Here is a 27398-nt window from a genome sequence, read left to right as displayed (position 1 = left end):
AGGACTTTTACAAACATCCAAGCGCTAATCTAAAAAACTACTATTTTGTCTTGCCATTAAGTGAACAGGGATACAAAAGTTCATTTACAACTTCAAAAAAAAAAGCCCCTTTTTAATGTTAACAACTGCTTCAAAATGGAAAATCACTCATTCAATTGTGCATGTGAATAAATATTTCCTCACGCAGGTTTAGAAATAGATAAATAATCAATATTCTTGGATGTAACCATTCAAATGTGTGCTTTATTTATCCATGTGTAAATCTAAAACATATATACACTATCCATGCTTTTGTGTTGTTGTTTTTTCTACAACCAAGAATGCATTAATATTTTTATAAAATGATGTTTAATCTTGGAAGCTATTTCTCTCTCAAAGTCAATAAAATATACTATGATGTTTTTTTTGCTTATTAAGCTCTGCAGGTTATTGTCAATATTCTTCTTTAAATCTAAACATGATCGTAAAACACTAGGTGAGAGGGAAGCAGCGTATGGGGAAGATCCAGGAGGGTAAATAACTAGAGGAAGGCAGAAATCTCCACTGAGCTAACAGCTCTAATGATTATTTACTGTGAAACACCAGCAGCCGCGGTTACAACACAAGAGTTGGACAACTGCTAGTATGGAAGGAGGAGGTACATCAGACCGCAGGAGGGGAGAGGTGTCACTCCAGAAGTCAGTATGTCAGTCTCATGCACTGAGAAGTCACAGTGAATACACCCTCATTGATATTGCTTGAGTTTTCAGAGAATGATCCGGTACAATATCCAGCTTCCAAACGTGACCCAGTGGCTCGTCCAGCTCAATTCCGACCACTTCTGAATTGTATGATGGGTAATGTCGTTCTGTAGGATGCAGCACAAGTGGAAAGAACGTGACCATACAACCAACATGAGCATCGCCTACCATAAATAAACCATCTCATAGACGGTCAAGAGATCAAGATATAAATAGAGATCCCTGCATCCCAACTTAAACTCACCTCATCTTCTTCCATGTAATCCACACTGGAGTTGAATACCGAGCCCAAATACGTCAGGTGGAGCACAGCCAAGGCACTGAACACTGCGTTTATTATATACACCCAAAGCGCCTGCAATAAAACAAACATTGAATGGTTACAAATTTATGAAATGCAAATAAAATAATTAATCAAAGAGGAAATGATTGCTGTAACGCAGTGTGACAGCTCAGCATCAGGAGTCTCAGGAGTCTTGCTCAAGACACAATAACCAGAGCTAGGATGGAAACTGCAATTTCTTAGCCAAAAGCCAGAGCCATGCCACCTAAACGTTAGCTAGCTCTTAGCTTAGCTTTGTGTCTACTTTTGTTTTCCGTCATGCAAATATCAAATGATTTTTGTATACCAATATGTGTATCTCTTTGTAATAAAATGTTCAGTTCAAGAATTTTGTATGGATTTAAGATCAAATTTACATCTGATTAACTAATTATAAATAAAAAAAATGAACAACAAAAATTAGAAATGTAGAGAAAGCATCAACACAGACATCATAGCACTGTAGTTACCTTTTTGCTCTTGTGATTACAGTTCGCCGCACATTTCTTTGAAAGTATACAGGCGTTGAAAATGACTGCAAGTCTCTTCCGCAAAACTGTGAAACAAAAATATAAACAGTCAGCTGAATCCTGGGATTATGAGCTACATTTTTAGGTTTAATGAGTTAAAAACTTAATACAATAGTTTTTAAAAATGTTGGTACTCCGAGAAAAGATTTTTTATGACTAACCATGTTCAATGTATGTGATGAACCCAAGAGATATTAGTACAGCACCCAAGTGAAAACTGAGACCCTGGAAAACAACAACAAAACAACAAACAAATATGAAATCAAAGATATTTAGATTGATCTTAAATGAATCCCTTTTATGTTTGGCTGCGAAAGAACATATGGAAAGGGGTTATACGAAAATGTATATTTCCAAAATCATAAGTAGTAGTCCGAATGTCATCAAGTCTCTTCAATTTATCTCAATAATTTGTGTTTGTCTCCTTCACCAAAGAAATTCCAGTTTCACTCTTATCTTTGACATTCATATTATGTGTGCCTTATCTCATATTAAAGGGCACTTAATGTAAAAACCTAACTCTCCTGACTCACTCACATTCAAATCTTCCTCTCCAAGATGCAGGAAGTCCCTCATCATGAAGATATTTTGACTTATAAAGTTTTCTCCCAGTTGAAGTCTTGCAGAACGAGGTTACAAGAACGCAGTCTATTATTATGTAATAATGGGCTTCACTCCTCCTCCAGCCAGCTGTAATCAAGACCCTTTGTGTTAATACAACGAGTCCCATGGAGGTGGAGACTTCCGGTATTGTTGACGCTGCATGACAAACCTCGATGCTTGACCAATCACAGCAGAGTGGCCGTGGTTATGGTAAACAAGATTTTAGCTTAAGTAAAATCAAGCGTTTTCAGTGGGCGGGACTTAAGATAATTTTCTAATGTAACTTTTTCGATGAAAAGAGAGTTTTGTAGAAACAGACACATACTGATGAGAATAATTGAGGTCCAACATCACTTTAAGAGCCACTTAAATCAACACATTAGTGACCTTTTAAACATTGACTCTTTATAGATTACAATTTTAACATGAACTTTAATCCACAAGTTTGACTTGAGTGATCTAAAATTTGATGTTCAGTAACTTTTTAAAATGGAAAAAATTAGCATAACTAAAGTCACTGGTTCAACTTTTTCCTGCAAAAAAATGTAGTGACCATCATATAAATAATATAATATTTATGGAGCTACATTAGTGCTGAGTAATAGTAATAGTAAGGAAAGTTTTTACAATACGCACATGTAAAAGGGCTGTTGCCGCGTAAGTCACCATGACAGCAGAAAAGGTCCCAAATTTCAGAGCACTTTTAAAAACATCTGTAGAAATATAAAAGCATGTTAGAAGAGTGACCGTTACTTCATCAGATTCTGCACGCATGACTACTCACAATCGTGCAGGAAGCGAGACATGGGCAGGTTCCAGGATGTCACCACCTCCACCATCGACCGGGGAAACTCTATATTAAGTGGCTTGGAAACAGCCAAGTCCCTGAACATACCCAGACGTAAGAATGGATTTTTTTTTTACTGACAAGGTTTTTTTTGGGTTTCAGAATATTTTTTCTGACCATTTCAGGTTTTCCTTCTCTTCCGTAAATCCGGCTCCAGCGAGAGTTGTTGTAGTCTCACTTAAATATCCAACAAAATAGTTGCTGAAGTGGAACGACATTGTGTTCTCATACGCCAGCAGCCACCTGGATTTTAACGACATGAAAAAAACGTTTTAAATCAAAGACAAGTAAATTCACAAGTAACAATTAAACAAATCTGAATATTATTCAATTAATAGATCGTATTAAAACACTCACTTGGCAGGTATTCCTCTGTTCAGCAGACAAACAAATCACAGTTAGTAAACAGAACTCAAGTCTGAACGTTTGAGTTTACATACCTGATCTTTCTTCTCTTTTTGCTGAAGACAAAAAAAAGAGGATGTTAAAATATGATGGAACATCACGATGATGTTGAACATGTTCCTCACCCTCTTAGCAACTTGTCTCCATAAACAGGGATGAAATATGGGAAGAGGTAGGGAGCCACACAGTTGGAGATAACAAGGCATATTTGACTCTTTACCCAGCTGACGCACACTTTCCAGAGCCACGAAAAGCTCTGAATTACAAATAAAGTCAAAAGATTTAAATTATAAGAAACTCCTCACGTTCACTTCAGTTCTAGTCTTACCATCTTACGACCCTCCAGGGCTTCTTTGTAGCTGCTGAAGCTTATCCAGGGCCCGAAGATGACTGTGCCCACGAAATAGATGTAACCCATGAACTCAACAGGTGAGGGGACACCGTCGACCACACCTCTGTCTATGTCGAAGGCCAAGGAGATGGCTTTCATGGCCACCACCATCTGCGAACCTGCAAAGAGTGAGAGTATTATCCACTGACAGTGAATCTTGCCTTTTAAATTGTTTATGTACCTCTCATTTTGTGCCAGTTGGTGGTGTCCATCATGTGTAGTTCTCTACAACATCAAAACATACATGTATGTCTATGTTAAAAATTAAGAAAATGAATTTCATTCATTAAAATCAAAAACAAGAAGAAATTTATTAAAGGGGAGTTTAAGTAATAATACTTTTTTCTATTATATATATATTGTTTCAGTCAATCAAGTTAATATAAGTGGAATACAATCTATCAATGCACCTGCTAGTACATTTCAAGATTTCAACATTACTCACATTTTAAGATGATTCAGTAAAAACAGGAAAAATGTATTGCAATAAGGTTACCCCAGCAGCAGGTAGATGAGCACAGTGATGGTGAGAAACGTTCCCCTCATTGTCGAGTGACGGCACAGGAACAGGAAGAGGTAGCAGAGGAGGCTGAGAAGCACCACCCAGATCATGTGGAGCTCAAAAAACAAGTAGAGGGTGTAAAAGCCTCCGCAGATCGTTCCCAGATGCTTCACAACCATGGGGAGGCCTGACACAGCAAAGAGAAATGATGGGGATGATGATGCAGACCAAATCAAAGAGGCGGGTAATTGGAGATGAAAATCCCAAAAAAGCTCACCCAGCATCCAGAGCAGCCGACACAGCAGGCAGATGACCAGTAGCTGCCAGACCTGCTCCAGACCCTGCTGAGCAGTGGGCAAGAGGCAGCCATGGGCCAGCTCCTGGAAGAACTTTTGACGACTGAAAGTTCCCATTTCTTCAAACACACACACACACACACACAAATAAAAAACGTTTAGTGCCAGAAATATATCATGCAAAAAAAGTAATGTTCTTTAATTCACAAAGTCAATATGGCTGTTTCTCATATGCACGCAGTTTGTTTTTTGATATTTCCTGAATATCAAATCAAAACAAACGCGAATTTTAAACGATATATTTATTATAAGGTATACACTTTGAGGCAGTTTTTTCTTGAACTTAGTTTTAAGAATAGGGTGATGTAAAGGAGTCAGAAATAAGATTACTTTAGGATTCATCTGTGGAAACATGTTTGTCTCCATCACCGCAATGCAGTCGAAAAGACTATTTAGCTGCAGTGTAAACCTTTACCGACTCAATGTCACGTCTTTGTCAAACGAAGATGGAAAAAAGCGACTGAACATGATCCTCCGAGCAGGCAGGATTTGCGGTGTTGTGCCGACGTTCGTGTGCTCCCCAGCCCCCCCAGCACGAGACAACTGACGGCGCATTTATAATCTTACCTTTTCATCACAATAGCAACGACTTTCGCTCCAGGTTCCTGACAGATGCTTCAGGCGTTTAGCGTTCACTCCTGTGTCCGTGTTGTTGTCATACTAGGTCCAGATTTGGAGTATCTGGAGGGGTTTCATCATCACAGCATCAGCACCACTAGTCTGTCATCGCTTGCGAAGGATCGGAAGCGTCAGCCAATCACAGGCGACATTGTTCGTAGGTGACAGTGGATGTATCCAATAAGAGTGAATCTTGAGGATTTCTAGGGACTGCGCAGCCAATGGAACGCTGCGTATAGCGTAAAGATGGAGCCAACCACAGGATAGAGATTACGTGTATGAAGCAGCTGCACTGGGTAAACATTTCTTTAAATTAAAGATAATTACAATAAAATAAATTCAAATCCAAGCCAATATTCGTCCTTTATTTATTGTAAAACTTTCTCTGCATGATAGGAAACATGATATACAACAGTTGCTGTACATATTAAGGCTATATTTGTATATATTAGGGTCAAAGCCATGATATACAGTTGTGTTCAAAATAATTGTAGTCCCACAGCATTAGCAAGATAATCCGCTGTTACTGTTAGAATTTCAACTTCAACATAGGTTTTATAAAAATTTAATAAAATCAACAGATATCACTTTCATGTCTCTGATTCTGTGAAAGTAAATCATTAACTAAAAGGGGTGTCTAAAAAAAGTTCAATTTTTTGAATGCAAAAAAAATAGTGTTTAACAGGTGGCCCTTATTTAAAGATTAAGGCAACTTCTTCCCAGAAAACGGTTGTGAAATTCACTTCTTTGATTGCTCGACGACGACTGCTGTTGCTTTGGAAATCCTCAAAGCCACCAACAACCTACATTTGGCTGAGAGGCGTATCTTTTCTCAAGCTTGAAAGATTAAATATACAATGAGAGGCTCAACATAGAAATTCACAGTAACTTGGGAACCTTTTCCGTCATATTTTAAAGCTTTGCAAGTTCTGCCTGACAGAGAGTGGTTAGGAGTATTACTCACTATTCTAACTTATCTAGAGGTTATGTTATGAATGCCAGGATTATTATTGTTTTTTTTTTTAAAATTTATTCTGGTTTTTGTCTTCTATGCATGTCAAAGAAAGTTTTATGATGTACACTATGATCTGATTTGTCGTTTTCCAATAAAAAATATTGAAACAAAAAGATTAAGGCAACTGACGCTGCATATTCTGTGTATTTGTCCTGTCCTATTTGGGGAATGGTGAGAGTAAGGTAGCTTTATTTGCCGTCCAAGAGCCACTGACAGTTTTTCAGATGTAGGTAAGCAAGTAATTTATATTTGTAGAGCGCTTTTTCAGACCAGGGTCACAAAGCCCTTAAACAATCAAAACAATACTCAATAAAGTATATGCTGAGACCGGGAAATGCTGAATTCAAGGGACAGTAGACAGTGAAGTATGGTGGTGCATGTATCATGATATGGGGATGCTTCTCGTACTATGGTGTTGGTTATCGCATACCAGGGATTCTGGATCACCAGAATGATGGAACTTCATCACACATTCTACTTCTTCCATCATTCTGGTGCCAAGTTGCCATAAGCTGAAGAGAAAATGGGTGTTTCCACAAGACATTCACCTTCATTGCCATTTCTTGACTTTTTGTAAAATGTTATCAAATTTAACTACTTTTTTCAAATTGTATTGCTTTGAAATATAATTTGCAGTGTCCCCAATGAATTTCTGTTGATTACATACCATTTATTTCAATTATTTTGAGGTTTACTCACCTTTTTAAACACACTGCTAATATTATGAACATAACTGTATACAGGGACATGTGGTCAGGGGAGGCAAACTTCATACGTGTGTGAAGAATTCTGATGAGATATGAAATAACCAGTAGCAATTGAATAAACTTCCCTTTTGGGTTTATATACTTGTAAAACTGACACTAAAAAGAATCAGTGCCTCACCAACCATGAACCTCGCACGTCACTGACTGAATATGGGCTCATCTTATACTTAACTACAGCTTCAGTAGGAAGAGTCATGGCCACAATACATTGTATAATATACATCATTTAAACTAGGCACGGAAGTTCGTTTTTTTTTTTTTACTTTGTTTTAGAATCCCTTCTTGGTTTCAAAAGGTAGGCGTAGTTCCGAAACACTTCCAGAAAACATGAGGTGAGGCAGTGAGGTGCGAACATCTTCAGTTTGGGTGGCAGGTCGGGTTCCTTGGGCAAATGTGGCTGAATGAATTCAGCAGGGTAGTCAGCAGGTGTTGGATTAAAGCTGTATGTGGTGTCCGCGGAGGTGAAGCAGTCGGAGCAGGACACAGACGAGCATTTCCTTGTTGGAGCTGTGACTTCTGATGCCATTTTGAAGCTTCCGTCTAATGACTCGGGAGAAAGAAGACATTTTCTTGTTGACAGCAGAGGTACAAAACTCCAGGGATCAGATTCATTATCAGAGTGAGATCCCTTGCTTGATTTGTCCGTTGAAGGTACAGTAAATTTCCGGTTTAAATCTGAACTCTCCAACTCATCAGAAGATTCATCGCTTGACTCCGAGGCCCTCACCTGTGATGAGATTAAAATGTTGCTGTGAAGTTTACAGAACAAAACCCCACAAGTGCGACACTTCCTGCCATCCCTGACGTGCAGCAGCTTGTGGCGCTTCAGACTGTGCATATCGCCGAACATCCGGCTGCACATGTTGCAGGGTAAAGACGGTTTGACATCCTCCTCCACGCTACAATGGATGGTTCCTTCCTTGTACTGCTGGTGTCTGACCAGCCTGGTGACACTAGCAAAGGTCCAACTGCAGCGATCACACTGGTACTCAGCGTCTCCAACAATCACAGATTTCAGGAGAATAAATGGCTCTGCATCATCTAGTTTTTGACACTCTGGCGGGAGAATAAGAGGTTCTTGACCCTCTGGTGGGAGGATCAGAGGTTCTTGACACTCTGGTGGGAGGATCAGAGGCTTTGGACACTCTGTCTGGAGGATCAACTGGAGTGGCACTGCTTCACTTTCAGCTTCATCTTTCGACGGCATCTCTTCCAACTAGAGAAGAATCATAAAGACATTCAATTAAAAGAAAGATCTTGATAATTAAAAAAGAATAATGATCTCAAATACTAGGCATATCTCACCATGGTCTCAGACGCTTCCTCTTGATCCAGAAGACGACTGCTCCTTCTTAATTTGCACACATCAAACCTTTGAAATTGAAAGAGTATAAGAACAAGTATATATATATATATATATATATATATATAAAACAAGTATAAAAAAGATAAACGTGACCAATAACTAAACTTCTTTATTAAAACCCATTTAAAAAACAAACATGCCCGAAGACTAACAAAAGGTTAAGGGGGACAGTTTAGGTTGTCATTTGCGGAAAGTAAGTATTTAAGTTGGTGCTATCCCTAGTGTTGTCTCTGGGTCAAGGTGAACGACCTCCGCCACTGCCTATGGACATTTGTTCTTGGCCCTCCAGGTCACCTTGACCAAGAGGTAACAAGGGTTAAATCATAGGTGGGAAATTAAATCTCAACTTGCAAAAATGACTCAAGTGATGGTTTTTGGTTGAATTGCACTGAATATCAAAATATATTTTAGATCATAAACTAGACATTTTAGAACTTTTTCTACTACTTATAACTTTACTTTTTAAATAATACAATCTAAATGAAACTAAATTTTACTCACCGGTCTGGTTTCTTTTTTAATTTCTGCTTATCGCATGCCAAGACAGAAGTGGAGTCGGCACTCTTTTGTTTGTTTTCCACCTGAAGATGTTGAGAAGGGGAACCTTAGCACGAGTCCAGGTCAACTTTTGCAAGTCAACGATGACAATTGCATCTAACTCTGATGATTATAATGGGTTTCTCGCATAATTAATCGGATAGTTTTTTAGATTAAGTTGTTTCAGAATGATGGCGCTTATATCTACAACAAGGCAAAGATATTTTTGTTACCCTTGCAACTGCTAAACCTACTAAAAAAGTATTATCTTTCTGTGTTTGCTCAAGAACAAGTGTAGAATTACTGAGCGCTACTCAATATTGCTGAAAGCCAAATCCCATAAACTTCCCGCTGTTCACGTTTTACACAAACTTAGTCACTGATGAGATCCATTGATTCCTAACATACAAGTCTGAGCAGAACCTTTGGAAAACTAAAATGCGATGTTTACATTTTTTAATTTTACATGCAAAAGGTACGCCTATCAGCTACAAGAAGGCTATTTGGTACGTAAAATCAAAATGTTCAAAAGCCCAATTTATTCTTAAATATTAAATTATCATCATTAAATTACCTTAAATTCATAAACTAAAATAAATGTTGTTTCTTAGAGAAAAGGTTTTCTCCTGATGTTTTGCTTAGTGTCTTCTGGCTCAGCCTCAGGACTCTAAATTGCATTTTTGGAACTCTAAAAACAATTTACAGTTGAGAAAAATGTCAGCAGTTGAGTTTGTGTATATATCCATCTGCAGAGGGTTTAATAGTTTATCTATCCATCCATCTATAAGTTGTCAAAAGGAAACACGTGTTCATCAAATGAAGTGATAAATAGTTTGGGGTTCATTACCTCTGAAGGGTTTTTCTGTTCATTTTTCTCCCCCAAAACATCTGTTGTGTGAACCACAGATAACGTTTGAGGCGTTTCGTCATCTTGTTTGAGACGAAGACTTGTTCGATGTTCTGCAAACCTGTAGACATGAACTACAGTTTTAAATATTGAAAATATTGTATTTTTTGAAGTTGAATTAAAATAGTAGAAAAAGTGAACACATTTGCTTTTTTGGATACCCTTCGTGTTTTCTTTTACGCTCCTGCTTTGTGACAATTGAAGGTTTCGTTTTTGGACCATCAAACTCCTGAAAAAAAAAAAGAAGAATACAGTTTACATTTGGGTAGCACATTGGTTATCAACAATATGTTTGACATTTGTTCTAGTAGTAAAGAAAATGAGGATATTAATCGAAAAGCAGGTAAAACTTTCACCTGTGTGGAGTTTTACACATAACATTATAATTAATTTAATCATTTTATAACCATATCATTTCAACGAATCAGGCATTACATATCGCACATTCAAATAACGTGACGTCAACTTAATAGATTTAACAATTTAACAATAAACATGAATTTAATATTTTTATTTAAAGTAGGTTAGGAGTTCACATACCATGCCCTCTGCTTTGGAAGTCAGTTCTGAAGCAGGCATGGTTACAGCTGTGAAAACACACATTGAAATGAAACATTTTAGAGGTCTGGAAGAAGACCAAAGAGAAGGTTCATGGATGTAGTGAAAAAGGACATGAAGTTTGTTGTTGTAAAAAGAGGGGGGTACAGAGAACAGGGTAAGATGGAGGAGGTTGATTCTATGAAGCGAGCAGCCGAAAGGAAAATAAGTTAAGAAACATGCTAGCATAATTAGCAATAGCCCCATTGAGCTGAAAATATTTCGCTTCCCAGTGTTATCACTTACGGTTTGATATCTCTGATAGGAACTACTTCGCTATGAGTTTATTTGAAGAGTAGAGAGAATCTTTTTAGAACAGAAATAGCTTAGACTCAGTAGTTCCGCCAACATTCATGTATGCGCATGCGCTGTTGAGAGGCTTTATTATCACACATGCGCAGAAACGTACTTCCTCTCAGTCAAAACTAGTTTGTGTCTTTGATATTTAAACAATTTACAATATTTCTTTTTAAAAATCTTCGTTTTCACACCTCAAATGTTTATATTATTATAACATTTTTCTGGCATCCTTAATTATTATTATTGTTATTGTTATTATTATTGTGCAAGATTTTGCATCACGTATTTTTTAAATACATTTTAACGCATTTTATGAATTAAAATGCACAGATAACACTTTATCATGAAATACTATAAACAGTATAAATATTTTTTCGAGACAACACTACACTTTGTTCAGTATGAGCGTATTACCAGCAGATGTCCCTGTTGTCCAAAAGCAGCGCGCCTTCAGAATTAAAAAAAAAAAACGTATTTAAAATGATTGAACCTGATAGCGTTTAAAGAGAAACATTATATTTACATAATTATATATTTTCGTCTGGTAAAATACTTGACAAGTGCAGTTTTTTCCCTGTGTCCCCGCAGATGTAGTTTATATTATTATACTGGCTCTCATTTGATTAAATATTAACCAAAAATTAATAGGCGGAGCACAATACAAACTCAAAATATATTTATTAAAGATGCAAGCAGTGGACTTTTTTTTATATTCATTATATTAAAGCTAGACGCCTGATATGAATCAGCAGCATTTTAAAAACAAGTTTCGAGGGAAGCAAGCATATGACCTTTGAATAAATAAAACCTATAGTCTTGTGACATTGTCGTCTCTGCCCCTCCTCCCCCCTCTCCCCTTCAAGGTACCTCCATCTGCACCTTTCCGTGTCTTGCCAACACCCATCACCGCATTAGGTGTGGTATCATCCATAACCCCCTTCCTCTGTTTGATCTCGCCATCAGTGCATCCCTTTCTATTAGTCATAGAGCTAAGTAACCAGGCTTTCCTGAGCCGCTTTGTTCTGCAGCGAGACACACGTGTGAGCCATCGCTGATGAAGACCTGAGGAGAATGACCTGCTACAACTGGTTCACGAATTCTGGCAACACATTCTATTTAGACTGTCCAGAGAAATATACAGGAAAGATTTTATTTTAGTATGTTAAAGAAAGAAAGGTGTAATTGAAAGCGGGGCAATGACACAATATTAACAACAACATTTAATGCATTAACCCAACAAATATCAGTTGGTAAGATATCAACTTATCAGCTGGAAATGTTTATACTAAAAGACATTCTCCTCTGAGGAAAAGAAAAACAAAAACTTTTGGTTCAACGAGCCTTAAACAAAAACAAAATTATCTGTGAACATGTGGACGTGTTTTGCAGTTTGACCTTGGACTAGTATCTCGGAGATGCTGTTTTTTTTAGGTGACAGAACTAGCAGAAGACAATATCATTCAACCCTTCAACCTTCAGGAGCCAAGGTCTTAAGCAGGAGACCACATCATGTATTTGACATTTTGTCGTTGCCCATAAAAATATCTTAAAACATGACACACACAAATGTGGAAATAGAGGTTGGTGTCAATCTCAAGACCCAGAGTCCAAATCTGGCCCACCAAATCATATGTATGTTAATATGAGGACCTATAAACATTTTAAGATAAGGTAAGGATTAGAGATAATGGGTGTCAACAGTTATAAAGTGACTTCCGATAATAATACAGACGCTGGTTTCTTAGAAGGCCTAAGTTTGATGAGCCATATGACACGATTACTTTTTAATGTGCTTGAGATGTTTTCCTGTCTTGTGGGCTTTAAGTGACCCTTGTATAACCAGCAGCAGGGGAGCACCATCACAGTCACACCTCTAAACCACAACTACTGATTTTCAAGTTAACCGCAAAACACTGTCCCATCCCCCATGCTCCCCTTCTACACCCTTTTTTTGCTCAGCACCTTCTTTCTTTTCCCTGCCACCCCTGATCTCTATCTTCTGTTCAACGCCTATTGCACACAAACACCTTTGACCCTCCCCCCCCTATCTACGGTTTAAACCACAATTCTTAACATCAACAACGTCAGAATGCTGGATAACACACAGAGCACAGGAGCTTGAAAGATTTGAGGGGGTGGAGGCCGAGGGGAAGAAGCTAAGAAACTAAAAAAGGGAAGAAAAACAGCATGAAATGGTGGAATTTAAAATGTGAAGGTGTTTGTGGGAAATAGAAGGGGAGCAGGGTTGAACGGAGAGCCTGGTTGATGATATATTGATTTATTTTAACTGGGGGCAAATAAGTGGAGTGTGTGGGAGGTAGACAATAGTAGCTTGCAGATGTTAGAAACACTTGGATGTGTTTGAATAAATAAGGATGTTTACTCACAAAAAACAAAAACAAATGAAGTATTGTGTAGATTTAGGAAGGTTTTTGAGGTGCATGCTTCAACAATTATTCCTTGCCTACTGTGCATCTGTAATCTATAATGTAATTGCCAACTCTTTTCTGTTTGTGCTTATTGCTAACAATATTTAACATAATTGAATGCTAAAAAATGTATTGGTTTGAATAGAAAGTTCACCCACATCGTGGACAAAATTAAAAAGATTCGCACCCTATACCGTATTTTAACACTGCTGCAACACAAAATCATTTCATAGACCAATTATTTCCAATGCAATGCAAGCTGGAATGCATACTTTAAGTGTTGACATTTTTAAATTAATAAACTAACTAAATATATAGTTTTTAACCAATATTGTTATTATTGGAGGACATGGATTAGACTAAATTACTTTCATTGCATTGACATTTATTCAATAGTCACCATTGAGTTTAGAAGCCAATATTTATTTTGGAAATTAAATAATGTAATTTTGTATTGAATTGATACTTTTTTCTTTTTTTTTTAGTTAAATGTTTATTAATGATCGTTGCTTTTCTTTCTTGGTCGATCTTCTTTGAATCCTTCTCTTTAGGAATCATGACTCCTTCGGCATCTCCACTGCTGAGGCACCTTCCCTCTCCTCCAAATTACTCTTAGGATCTTCCAGGACCACTTCAGTAGCAATGGACAGTAATAATAGACCTTTTATGGGAGGCCACTTGGTCTTGGGGCAGAGCTGGATCTTTCCCTCTTCGAAATCTCCTATATTTCCTTTAACAGTGATTACCTTGTATTGAAGACATTGGTGGGTGGTGGTGGGTCTAGCTATGTATGCTTATTGGGGCCTGTAGGTGTTTTTCGGTGCTCCTCCCTGACCTCTTCGTTGAGAGACTTCAGCCTGTCAATCCTCGTTAAACTAATCCCATGCTGTTGTATTTTACAGTCCTCTGGCCACTTGAAGTGCAACGTTGCCAGGGGGGGTTGGGGGGAGAGCTCGTTGAGAGCTTGAGGATAAGCTTCCATTGTCTGTAAATATTGCAGAGAAATGATGAGACACAGACGAATAATTTTCCTCCTCAAGGCTGTTAATGCTGCCATTTGAGCACAAGATGGTCATCGGGGATGTTATTACCGAGGTGTGGAATTAATAGGATTTTACTCTCTATAATGGATCGAGGTGTGCAGAGATGTTTCCGTGCTGATGTGTCCCTGTAGGGCAGAGGCTTATATTGATGAACAAACACATTACTGTGCACGGATACGATCATTATTGATCTGCACAGAGGAGATGCAGCCTGAGATCAGGAGGTTGTGTTTTATACTGCAAGAATCTATCTTCATATACAAGAAGAAAAAAAAACAGTAATAAAAGTGGCTCAACATTTCTTTTTTTAACATTATTATTTGATTATTATGATACTTACAGGACATAACAAGGGCAACACTTTGCTTTAGTAGCAGAAAGATTGTTGGTTAAATTCCAGCCTGAGATAACTGGTTGAGTTACATATTCAAGTCAATTGAAAGAACTAACAAATTGATTGATAGTTGTGTTTGCACGACCGGTTGTTGTTTACCACAGATAAATCAGATCATTTTTACTGTAGCTAGTAGTCACTAAGGAAATAGGCAAAATTCTAACCCTGATTTAAGGGAAGCTAGAAGTGTCAGGGATGGGATCAGTCTTTCATCATCAGAATCATTTCTGTTACAGTAAGTTTCCAAAATATAAATTAAATTGGTTTGTGACAGATTTGACCTCTTGTGTGATTGATTTGGATGCTTCTAGAATTTTTTAGAGAATATTTTTATTTTCATTCGTTAGAATACACGTTTTTTCTGAGAAGATGTTAAAAAAGCATATAAAGGTTCACCCATCACTCAATGAACCCTCTGAGACCTTGAGACATTTTACTACTTCACTTTGGTAAAAAAACAAAACATCTTTCAGTCAAATCTTTCTTTTTTATTATTCACTGAGCGAGAGCAGGAATTCCCCTGACTTCAGTTCTTCCTTCATTCATCCTTCTTTATCTTGTACCATCTTAATGCCACTGACACACCGCTGACCCTCTCCTCAAGACATTACCTTCACTGAATTCCAATGACTGTGCACACACACTTGTACACAGACAAACACACTCTGTAGTTGATTCCGAGCTGTGGTAAATAAGTAATGAGAACAATGTTAAAATTCTGCCAGTATTCTATCGCTCTGCTGCTCTCACCCTCTGCCCTTCACTACAGAATGGGGGGAGTCTCTGTGGGAGTGCACGCTTTCTTCTTTTCTTCCTACAGATTTCCATCCCTTATCACTTTCATCCTCGGGCTGCTCTCTCCACTTTTTCTGTCTACAATCTTTAGCAGATGTTTTTTTTTTCACCTCATGTGTGCATAATGTGCCGTCAGAACACCTTTCGAAAATTCTACTTTATCCATATATATTCAATGTCACCTCTAGTTTGTGGAAACACAGCTTGTAAACAACCACCACTACACTAGATATCCTCAATCCTGGTTTGATGTCCACATTATATTCATGGACCCGACCGACCCTTAGATAAAAAAAAGTAACAAGTAATTAAAGTAAGTAGTAAAATAAAGCAAAAATCATATAGAGTTTCATCACTATTTTACAGGTTTATTTATTTTTGGAGTAAACTTGACTGAAACAAGCGTCTTGACAAGTAAAGACCCACGGGTTAATGTTATTCCAGAGACAGTGATAAAAATGAGGACAGAAGTTATTTAAGGTAAGGTAAGGTAGAACTTTATTGATCATGATTGAAATTGTTTTTTTCCAATAGCAATATACAGCAAATACAGCAATTAAAAAAAAAAAAAAATCAAAATAAAATAAGAACAAGAACAAAGAGAAATAAAGAGAAAGAACAAGATGATACAATCTAAGTCTAAAGATAAAGATAAAGAACATAGATCAAAGAAAAATAAAAAAGACAAAGGATACAAAGACTAACATAAAACAGAACATCCAGATACTTTGACTCCACTCCTGCCCCCACAAACATGTGATTTATTATCACTCTCTGTATGGCCAAGTAACAAATGCCTCACAGACTAGTACCGGTCCCTGGATGAAGTGTTGGGCTCCATTCTACTCATATATTCAAGACCATCCATGTATACTTTTCTGAATAAATGCAGAGAAAAATAAATACTTTTTCTCACCATCCTCTGATTTAACAGCCTTGTTTTCCTCTACAACAATCGTTGTTTATTTACAGTGGTTGTTGTTGCCTCCCACACAGTCATTTGCATTTCCTCACCTGTCCAAAACCTTTTCAATTCATGCACCTGTAATTCCTCCTCAAGCGTGGTTTCTGTTGCCAGCTCATTGGAATTCAGGCCAGCTCTGAGTTCTCTACCTGCTCTGCTTTGTGGGGACCGTCCTGCTTAGAGACTGCTGCTCCTTAGCCCGAAGACAGAGAGAAAAAGAGGTGGCGGCGGGGGGTTGCGAATGATGGGGGGAACTACCCAGCCCATCCCTTAAAGATGAAGAGACTGGAGGAGAGGGAGAGACGCGTTGGTGTGAAATCAAGAGAAAATCAGTTGCGGCAGGGGCAGCGCCGCAATCGGCAGACTCTCTCTGAGCGAGACACAACGCCGCCTTTTACGATCCCTGGCTGGAGCGGCGGAGTGCATTTACCACCGAGCCCAAGGGGAAAGGGTCCAGGAGGAGCACTTCAATTAGTCGTCCGAGATTGCTCTCATTTTCAGAGGCTGAATTGGGACAAGAGCTGCCATCTTGTCAATCCCCAGGAATCCTCTTTTTTTTTTTTTTTTAACTTAAATGGACCTCCTTTCTTGTATTCTCTTTGTGGGCTGATGGAATGAGTGCTCCAGGATTCACTGATTTCACTAAAACTCTCCCTTTTCTCTAATTCGGGAGAAGGAAAGTCGTTTCCTTCTGAGGCAGAGTTGACACAACTTGAGTGTTTCGGTTCAGAGTTCAGGATTACAGGAGAAGCGGACGCCCAGGAGTGGATTAGCAGCTCAACGCTGGCAGCCACCGCAGATATGGAGCTTTGAAAGATCACGGATGAAAGTGAACATGAAAAGAGGTGGCTCATCAGGAGGGTCAGGAAGCCAGGATGTGACATTTCCTTGCAAGATTTCTAGAGCGATAACAGGGTAGCTTTTCAACTCCGAGGTCATCCATATTAGCCAGATGACTATTGAACTGGTTGCTCTCAGACGGAGTGAAAAACCCAGTCTCTTTATTGAAAAACTGCCTGCGTGAATTGATTTGTCGAGTCTAGATGACAAATGCATTTCATTTTCACAAATCAAAGAGAATCCAATCAATCTATGAGCAGGTTTGATATTGATCTGTACCCCAGTCACATGTGGAGCATGTTTAAGTCCCATTTGAACGAGGGGATTGTTTTCGTGAAAGTGGAAGAAGCTTCACAGAAACAACCTAAAGATGCTAGTGGTTCACTCTACGTAAAGTTGGTGAGAACTTTTCAAAGAGCTGAAATAGGAATCCTGCAGCACTGCTGAGAGGGAATTCTCTACATGCTTTTATTGCTTTACTACTCAAAGTGTGCATTGCTAGTCACACAAATGCACATTAGTTTTAAAATAAAGTTGAGTCCCCCTCCGGAGCAAATGAAGACCCATCATTTTCACAAACAAAGAGCACAAAGCACCTGTAAATCTCTGGATTCCGGATCTTGAAGTGTGCTGAACGAGAGGAGTCAGAGAGCAAAGAACCGAGAAGGGTGGGGTTCTCCCTCCGTCTCAGACAAAGACCTGAGAGAAGTGGTCACCACCACCCTGATCCCTCCCCGAGTTCTTCGAAAACCTGCACACCTTCTAGATGCACGATGGGGTGCAACATGTGTGTGGTTCAAAAGCCAGAAGAACAATACAGAGTCATGTTTCAGGTGAGCTCGTCTGTCTTCTCTTTCTCACCAGGTTGTTTGTCTTCATCTGCCCTCCAGAATCCGAGGTTCTCCCCAGTCAAACATCCTTCATCATTATTTAGTGTAGATGCTTCCAAAGTCCTACTTAAAGCTGCTCTAACAAGACAAATGTAGGTCAAGGTTAATATTACAAAAGCTGCTCATTTCAGCTGAGAAGAGGCTTCATTAATCAGTTGAAACCAAAAATGATTATTATAGATAATAAGATTATAGACTAAATACAACTGGAAATAAGTTATTAAAAATTAACTACAAATATAAAGCAAAAAGACTCATACTTGGAGTAAAAACAAGTTCAAACTGGACAAATTACCTATAACATTGTTATAACCATATAAAATAACAGTTATCTTAATCAGAAGTTAAAGTTTTATTTGAAATATTGTTTCTATGTTCGCTTAGAAATTTGTGTGGCAATAAAAAACAAAACTTTCAGATGATTAAACTAAGGTGGTGAGGGGCACATTTCAGATTACAGGGTCAAAAAAAACAGTGTAGCTTGAAAGATTACAAGCTGCAATTATTTTAAGCATTGAAAGCAGCAGCTTGTTCTTTGCTACATTTTAAAAAGGATGATCTTTACTTTGTTCTAAAGAATCAAATCACCTGTTAAGGGCTTAAAGTCAGATCGTGGCTGGTGCGCAGTGAAGTGGTGCAGAGCCATGCTGGCAACAGGACGAACGGTCTGTAAATGATGGGCTTGTGGTAGATGAGGGTTGCCACGGTTACAGCCTCAGCACCAATAGAGGCTACAGTCTGTTTCTGCTTTAGGAAAACTCTTTCCCCCAGGTTCGCGGACTCCCTGTGTGCTTGCTCGGACCACCAATGACAACAGATTGAGCGGAAAGCCTCGGCACAAACAGGTTTTTGGAGGAATTAACTGGACCGGTTCTGGTGCCAGCAGAGAGGAGCGGAGGCGAAGTGGAGTGGCGACAAAACTGAGCAGTTAAAGCTCTCAGTTTGCTGCTTGCTTTGTCTGCTGCTTGCCCTCACTTGTCAAGAATAAATTGGTTTTCTCGCTTCACCAATCAAGGCTGGATAAAGAATTGTAGAATCACGGATTAGCAGGGTGGAGTCTCAGAGAACATGCGCTCGTAGAGACAGGCAAAGGATGTCAGAATGATTGACCCGGTCTGACGAAGGTCGCCACGTCGACAGAGGTTCATTCCATTTAAAAATGCAGAGACAAACTCATTTGTTGATTGTGTCTTCCTACGAGAAAGATAAAAGTAAATAATAACAATAAAAAATTAAAAATAATTACAGCATAAGATTTATGTACTATCCTATTAAAAATGAGAATGTTATCGCCTATATTCCATTCCACAGTTTTACACATACTGGGTATTATAAAGACAAACCCTGACTCTTAAACTTTAATTAGATTATTCCATAGATGTCACAGGACTGAACTATTCATACTTTCCGTGACAAAGAGTCATTTTGTTTTGCAGACTGAGGATTATAAATGAGCGTCAGCTTGTGAAATCTCAACATCAAAACACCAAACTCATGCATTATAAATGGAGCTGCTGTGCCACTGATAGATGCTGCTGTTCAGGTTCCCGAGCTGGAAGATTGTTCTGGTGATGAAATATAAAAAAAAAAAAATCTGTTGAATTTTACATGTTTCGTGACTGTCACACACAATAAAACTGCCCCTGGAGATCTGCGGCCGCTCCCTCCACCTCCTCCCCCTCTACACTTCTTTTCTAAACCAGGTATCAAAGGAAGTCTGTTTCCATGGTAACCTGTGTCATTAAACAAACCCCGTTTATTCACAATGACCCAAGGAAACATGCTGACAGTGTGAATGAGTCTGCAGGTGTGTCTGTGTGTGTGATAAGCTTGACAATATAAGGCGAGATAAGGACAATAACTTTAGGGCTGAGCTGCTGTGCGACTGCATTGTTTGTTTATCTCATTCTGTCGCAGCAGTTTTCATTCACTGATCATTTGCAGCTCCTACTATATGTTTGCTTCTGCCTGATCCATTCAACTCACATAGCTTGTTTGAGCTAGCTTCAAGCGATATTTCACGAAGGAAAGTCTTTAAGCAAGACTTGATCACAAGCAAGTGAGAGTAGCTTCTTATAAAACTACTGTCGACAGATGCTGTTCCATCTGCATGTGACGGGCATAACTTGCATTTAAACCTTTAGGGTTTTTTTGTACATGGTGTACATCCTTGAAATGTATTCATGATTAAATAAATATGTATTTGTTCTTATAGCTTTTCTGCCAGATGCAGACAGAAAATCGTTCTTCATCAACTATGATGAGCTAGAGGCAGCTAGAGGACAGAAGGCACGGACGCTTTAAGTGAATCAGAGAATAAGTTTTTGTCAGTCTTACAGAAAAGCCAGGCAAGCTGAAGGAACAGGGTAATCTGAAATTGAGTGCTGAGAGGGTTGCATTTGGAACTGGTGTGGGAGGAGGGACTGCAGGTCAGATCCTTGTAAAACAAGCATCTTCCGGTGACCTCACACTGGTGGTCAGAACAGGAAGTTAACCAGGTCATTACTGCACAAACATTGAGATAAGAGCTCTATTGGTCTGTGGCAGATGTGATTACTAAACTGGATATTGCACTTGCTAGCAAGTTTTATGATTCTGTATCTCTTTTCTCTTAAATGGAATAATACACATATTTTTTCTAATATCAAATTATGCACATTTTTATGATAGAAAAAACAATAAACTTGAATTATTATTATCAAATGAAGTGTCTTGAAGGGGTTGTTAAAATGTATGAGGATACAAAAAGATTTGAGGTCTTTTTTTTTTTTAAAATATCCAGAATGTAGATGTATCATATTCACAGGATGTTCAGCTGAGCTGCCTGCGAATCCTGAACAAACACTGATGATCTGCAACGATACACAGCTGCAGTTCTGGCAGATAAAGTCAGACTTTAAGCCAACACCGACACACACACGCACACTCTCTAACAACTATCGTTCTCCCTCTACATAAACAAAGAGTCACGATGCCTTCACGTACCTCCATAAAATCAGAACTCAAACCACACACTTCGAAGCCCACTCGTTACAATATTTTAATTTTAATTCCACTAGAGTCAAACAGTTCTGAGCTGAGCCCATGAGATCATCACTTTGCCTATAATAGTCTGGTGCTACAGGTTGACTGTGTTCCTTATAATAAGATATGCAAACTTTGATTAAATTACATCTTAAATGTTGCAGGACTGAACCGTCAGAGTGAGTTCATACTAAATAAAGAGAAGGGGGCATGAAGGGGAGCGGGGAGAGGGTGTGTGTGGGGGCTGGGGGGTGTACAAGATGCTAATGATGTATTTTGCCGCTTTTCATGAATTACTTTGTTTATTGAATATAAACAAGAAGATTAGTTTGTGAGTGAACACACAATAAAGCCTCGAGGGACAGACTGGAAATTGTTTTCAATGCAATATGTGTGTCAACACACACACACCCATAGTTGGCAGAACAAACATTACTGGTTCAGTTTGCACTATATCTACACACTGTGGTTGAACTTGAAGACATTTTTAACCACATTGTATCACAACATATACACAACTTCATTCATATCAAGGGGGTTTTCTTTTTTCACTTGATAATGAAATACATCTCTTTGTGTAAATTGTGAAATATATATCAGTATTTGCATACACAACTGAATGGTTTTATGAATTAAATGAAGTTGTGTATCTTACCGAGCATCAAGAACGTGTCATGAAAACAACAAAAAACTACCTCTTACATTTTGGCTCAATAGCTTTATGAGGAAGGAAAATGGACATGGACCTACAGGAGCCTGAGGGGGGGGAGGGATAAAGTGCTGAGGCAGCACGTGAGAGTGAGCATGCACGAGGCGGAGTGACACAGAGAAGGAGATGTGAAAGGAAAGGCTGTGGCCCTGTTGACATGCATTTCCAGGAAAAATGGTTTGTTTTATAATCCAAAGTGAAATGTCATTACAGAAGATTCAACTTTATTTTTTTATGAAGCCACAATCCAGTGAAGTTCACTGCATCATCTGGATACTGTGTAGAGCAGGGGGGGAGCCAACCCGGTCCTCAAGGAGCCACAGTGGTTGCAGGTTTATTGTTCCAACCAATCAAGCATGCACAGTTTAACCAATGAGGTTTCAGCTGAAACAAGCCACACCAGAATATCTGTCAACTGGTTACACTATGAAGACAGACATCCCTGGTGTAGAGGCTCTTGTGCCTCTGTCCTTGGTGCTGAAAACAATCGCTCTACTGTAGATTGATTTAAGCAGAAACATTTCCTATTTATCTTATTCTGGACGTCAAATATGAAAGACCTTAAATACTTCTTTGGTATTATAGAATAGTACAGAATTCACTCACACACTCAAATACACAAACAAAAATAAAGTGTGGGATTCGACCTCTATTGAGGCTACAGATAAGTCGACAGTTTGCTTTTATGTTCTCTCTCATATCCTCTCCTAATCCACTTACTCCCTTTCCATCTCCTCTCCATACCCTGAAGAAAATAGAACATGAATATCCTTGTGTTACAGGTCCACACGAAGGAGCTCACTCGTCTGTCCGGCAATCCCACCCTGGACATCCGGGATCCATTCCTGTCCGGTATACTAAGACGGGGGGCCCGTCATCGGGCAGGATTGGTGACCATTGGCACGGCCGACTGTGTGGACAGCTGCACCCAGACCGACATCAGCTTCCAGCATATGTTGACTCGCAGCAGCCAGCAACCCTGCGGCGCGCCTCCTCCCACACACCCGCCACCCTCTCCCCCTCTCCCACCGCTGCTGGAGCCCAACCAGCTCGACGAACTGTGAGTGAAGGACCCTGAACCCCAGCCTTAGTCCACCCCGAGTAACTTATCTCGTCCACAGCTTCATAGAACCCCTCTACTACGTCCCGACCGACTACTTTGACGTGGGACAGCATGAGGTGGACCGGCAGGAGGAGCTGGAGTACGAGGTAACAGCTGGTGGAGGAGACGCCTTCCTCTGCTTCCTCTCACTCCCATCATCTTCTCTCCAGGAGGTGGCGCTGTACAAGTCTCGGCAGCAGGACAAGCTGGGCCTGACCGTGTGCTACAGGACAGACGACGAGGAGGATCTGGGGATATTTGTCGGAGAGGTAAAGAAAAGTGTCGATCAGAAGTGACTGTGATAAGAATGGTTCTCCTCCTCTCACAGGTGAACCCGAACAGCATCGCCGCCATCGATGGACGCATCCGCCAAGGAGACCGAATCCTGCAGGTTTTTACACGAGCGATGCAGGCTTCAATCTCTAGAACGACAGGTCACACCCTTGCTGTGTCTCTTAGATTAATGGTGTGGACGTGCAGGACAGGGAAGAAGCAGTGGCCATCTTGACAAGAGAGGAGAGCATTAATGTGTCCCTGCTGCTGGCCAGGCCAGAGACAGAGGTGAGCATGAAAGTCAGCACACATGCACAAAAACTCACACTCTCTCACTCAGATACACACCACAAACACACCACAGCAAATACACTTCAGTCAAACACAGAACACTCTGATACACAACCTGAAACACACCATACACGCCCACACACGAAGTTGCACACACTCAACCACACACATACCAATAACAATAATACACACACAGACACAAAACACACACACAGATACGCACTCAGGCACAATTGCAAACACAAGCGCAAACACATAATGACCAGCACACACAAAAAAGGCACACACAAAATCAGTTGCACACACACTTTAACACAAACACACACAAGCAGGTACACACTCAGACTCACACAAGCTAATTTGCACAAAATTAAACAAATACACAAACAAACACAAGCAAATACACTTCAGTCAAACACAGAACACTCTGATACACAACCTGAAACACACCATACACGCCCACACACAAAGTTGCACACACTCAACCACACACATACCAATAACAATAATACACACACAGATACGCACTCAGGCACAATAGCAAACACATAATTACCAGCACACACAAAAAAGGCACACACAAAATCAGTTGCACACACACTTCAACACAAACACACACACGCAGGTACACACACAGACTCACACAAGCTAATTTGCACACAATTAAACAAATACACAAACAAACACGAGCAAATACACTTCAGTCAAACACAGAACACTCTGATACACATCCTCAAACACAAGCACACAAACTCACTTGCACACAACATGTTTAAACTGCATCATGAACATTTCTTCATAAGAGCTCCCACCATCTCATGGATCATTCCCGTGTTACCCGTTACAACAATTTAAAATCAGTTCATCTTCTATTAAAGGAGAAAAGACTCAGTATTCCTGCCGAGGTTGTGCAGAAAGAGCCGGAGGGCAGATTTAAAAGCGGCTCATTAAAACCAGCTCACACACACTCTCAGTCCAACACGTGTCCTTGTAGCGAGGAGATGGTCAAAGGAAGCACCTTCAGAAGGCAGGAGAGATTTCATACTGGGTTTATCAGGTCCATGTTCACATTAAGATTCCACGCATCACCCGCTGGGATCAGAGCATGAGCTCCCGTCCAGGGGGGAAAGAAAGAGGAATTAAAGGGTGACTCAGAAGTCAGAAGAGGATGGATCAGCACCACAATCAACGCCAATAAGCAGAATCAGTAGAGAAGGTATGATCCTTAAGGGTTTAGAAACTTCTTCCTGAGACACAACTTTTGAGGAAAGGCATATCATCATTTTGTGATACTAGGTACCACTCATACATACATTTCTGTGGGACCAAATCAGTGTTTTTTAACAAACATTTATGTCCACCAGAACTTTGCCCAGGTAGACCCAGAAGATCTAAAGCCTTCGGACAATTCCGTCTATCTGGAAGCCAGCTCGGCCCCACCGTGCGGGGTGAACCAGGACTCCCCGGACCTGCTCCAGACCGTGCTCAGCAACAGCCAGGACAGCGGCGTCGGCCGCACCGACGAGAGCACCCGCTACGAGGAGTCGTCCGAACACGACCTGCTAGGAGACGATCACACCAGCGCGCCCAACACCAATGCCACCAACACCCCGGGAAGCATGCGCCGGGTTTTGTCCAGCCGAGGAGACACCCCGCCTCTGCTGCGCTCCCAGGATCTCCAGTTCAGTACGGACTCCCTCTTTGGACTGGACGGTGGAGACCCGATGGCCGACCAAGTGAGGATGATGGTTCCCGGGCTGACCGAGGAGGAGTGCGAGCGCTACAAGGAGCTCCTGGAGATCAAGTTTTTCTATGAGAAGAGCGGCAAGGCGTCGTGGGAAGGCGGTCGAGAGGAGGTCTCCCTTGACGAGAACAAGAACGAGAACCTGAGTCAGCGTGACATGGCTCTGCTGGAGGAGGAGCTGCGTCACCTGGAGTTCAAGTGTCGCAACATCTTGAGGGCGCAGAAGATGCAGCAATTGAGGGAGAGGTGCCTGAAAGCGTGGCCCCTGGACGACAACCCCGGGACCAGCCCGGGAGTCGGAGCCCTGTCGGACATCAACGAGCTCCCGGAGAGGGACAGCACCAGCGCCTACAACACCGGGGGGGACAGCAGCCGGAGCACCCCTCTGTTCAGCCAGCCCTCGCGCTCCACCCAGAGCCTCGAGAAGGAAGACGTCCACTCGGAGGCGCTGGCCAGGCCGAGGGGTGAGCGAGTGACGGCCCCTGACAACTCCATAGAGTTCCCCAAGAGAGAGCCCAAGATCTCCACTCCTGGAGATAAAACCCGACCTCTCTCCAGGAATTCCCGAAGATCCTCCGAGGGAGGAGGTGGGAGATGTAAAGATGGTGAGAGGACGGGGGTGTGCAGCGCTGAAAACAGTCCCTACCTGTCCCGACGGAAAGCCCAACTCCCCCCGCCTCAGCGGTACCTGAGCTGCATGCAGTTGCAGTCGCCCTCCATTTCACACGGTTATAGAGGACGGGAGGACGAGCTGGACCCCGATGGGGACAGCAGCCCAAGAAGTCTCGGGAGCATGTGCAAGAATCTGGATCTGATCCAGAACATTGGGCCTGCCGGTTCCCACGTGCCGCCTGCCAGTCCACGCATGGAGTGGAAGGTGAAGATCCGGAGCAATGGCTCCCGTTATGTGGCCAAACGCCCAGTGAGGGATCGCCTTCTGAAGGCCCGGGCCATGAAGATCAGCGAGGAGCGAAGCGGCGTGACCACGGACGACGACGCCGTGAGCGAGATGAAGATGGGCCGGTACTGGAGCAAAGAGGAGCGGAAGCAACAGCTGCTGAAGGCCCGGGAGCAGCGGCGCCGCAGAGAGTTCATGATCCAGAGTCGCCTGGACTACCTGAAGGAGCGAGAGCAGCAGGGGGCGACACACATGGAGCCCAACATCCTGGAGAAGTGCCACAGCAGGGGCACAAGAAAACGCAGTCGCAGAATCCTCGACAACTGGTTCACGATCCAAGAGCTGCTGACTCACGGGAGCAAATCTTTTGACGGGTCAAAGATCTACAACCCCCTGCTGTCAGTCACAACCGTTTGAATGTTTTCTCGAGCCCAAATGTGTCTAAAAGCAAACATGCTGACCCAAGGACTAGTCCTCGTCTTAACGGCCTACTGGACGATGAACCTGGTCATTCAATGAAATAGCCTTAAAAAAGAAGAAAGTAGGATCATTTGAAACATTTGTACCAAAAAGTATATATACGAAAGGGACTTGTTTCATGGAATAAAGAACCTACAAAATCTGTGAAGGTCAAATGAAGAAATGCAGAATAACATACTTGGTCTGATCAAAACAAATCACTGCAATTTTCTAAAGAAAAAAAAAAGAAGTTTCCCCCCAAAGCCGTTTTGTAAGAAAAGCACCAAACTCGTTTCATCGAGCACATAAAAGATCGGACAGCGACACCTTCTGTTCGAAAGTAGCACAACAGTGTTTTACAGTCGGGTAACTGCTGTGAATAAGAATTGTTTTTTTCAAACGTATATTTTGACAATTACGACCTGAAGCACACGATTTAAAGTTTTTTTTTTCTATTGATCACAGATCAATCCTGACCCGTTATCGTAATCATTTTATTTATTAAATGTCATTGTGCAAATATTTGTCTGGCTTAAGCAAGTTTTGCAGCACAAAAGGAAAAATAATGCATTTATAATATACTGTTGAAGTGACCTGAAGCATGTGAGCCTTTATCAATACAACCTTTTCCTAATGTGTGTTTCTAGAGTAGCCTGAACAGCTGTGTGTTTAATATTGTCATGTCTTTTTTCAGTTTCCTAAATAAAAGTGAGTGCACAACAAACAATGAATCTCAGACA

The 27398-nt window shown here is 40.7% G+C and overlaps 3 protein-coding genes across 4 annotated transcripts; 1 reads left to right on the top strand and 2 right to left on the bottom strand.

The window, feature by feature from the left end:
- Positions 1–10: 10 nt before the first annotated feature.
- On the bottom strand, positions 11–5392 carry LOC148059831 (protein-serine O-palmitoleoyltransferase porcupine-like). Its single transcript, XM_087781240.1, has 15 exons — positions 5264–5392; positions 4618–4755; positions 4335–4527; positions 4020–4063; positions 3776–3957; positions 3573–3703; positions 3483–3503; positions 3400–3414; positions 3160–3285; positions 2980–3080; positions 2832–2908; positions 1754–1817; positions 1533–1618; positions 985–1095; positions 11–847 (listed from the first exon to the last, which is right to left on the bottom strand). The coding sequence occupies exons 2-15, from the start codon at positions 4751–4753 to the stop codon at positions 746–748; spliced, it is 1389 nt and encodes a 462-aa protein (XP_087637366.1). The 5' UTR covers positions 4754–4755; positions 5264–5392; the 3' UTR covers positions 11–745.
- Positions 5393–5658: 266 nt separating this feature from the next.
- LOC148059830 (uncharacterized) lies at positions 5659–10851 on the bottom strand. 2 transcript variants are annotated; one of them, XM_087782295.1, is made up of 7 exons: positions 10750–10851; positions 10447–10493; positions 10068–10135; positions 9847–9967; positions 8964–9043; positions 8402–8468; positions 5659–8312 (listed from the first exon to the last, which is right to left on the bottom strand). In XM_087782295.1, exons 2-7 carry the CDS (start codon positions 10483–10485, stop codon positions 7356–7358), a joined length of 1332 nt encoding a protein of 443 aa, XP_087638421.1. In that variant the 5' UTR covers positions 10486–10493; positions 10750–10851; the 3' UTR covers positions 5659–7355. The 2 variants fall into 2 exon arrangements, with proteins under 2 accessions (XP_087638421.1, XP_087638420.1); XM_087782294.1 differs by having other exon boundaries at positions 9847–10135; positions 10750–10841.
- A 6569-nt stretch (positions 10852–17420) lies between these two features.
- LOC148059829 (PDZ domain-containing protein 4-like) lies at positions 17421–27353 on the top strand. Its single transcript, XM_087781199.1, has 7 exons — positions 17421–18101; positions 22674–22951; positions 23013–23100; positions 23164–23262; positions 23322–23384; positions 23453–23554; positions 24922–27353. The coding sequence occupies exons 1-7, from the start codon at positions 18042–18044 to the stop codon at positions 26614–26616; spliced, it is 2385 nt and encodes a 794-aa protein (XP_087637325.1). The 5' UTR covers positions 17421–18041; the 3' UTR covers positions 26617–27353.
- The last annotated feature ends 45 nt before the right edge of the window (positions 27354–27398 follow it).

Source organism: Callionymus lyra, chromosome 19 (assembly GCF_982586985.1).
Source record: "Callionymus lyra chromosome 19, fCalLyr1.hap1.1, whole genome shotgun sequence".
Lineage (NCBI taxonomy): Eukaryota > Metazoa > Chordata > Actinopteri > Syngnathiformes > Callionymidae > Callionymus > Callionymus lyra.
The sequence above is the reverse complement of the archived record's forward strand: the minus strand, read 5'-3'. Positions and strand labels throughout refer to the sequence as shown.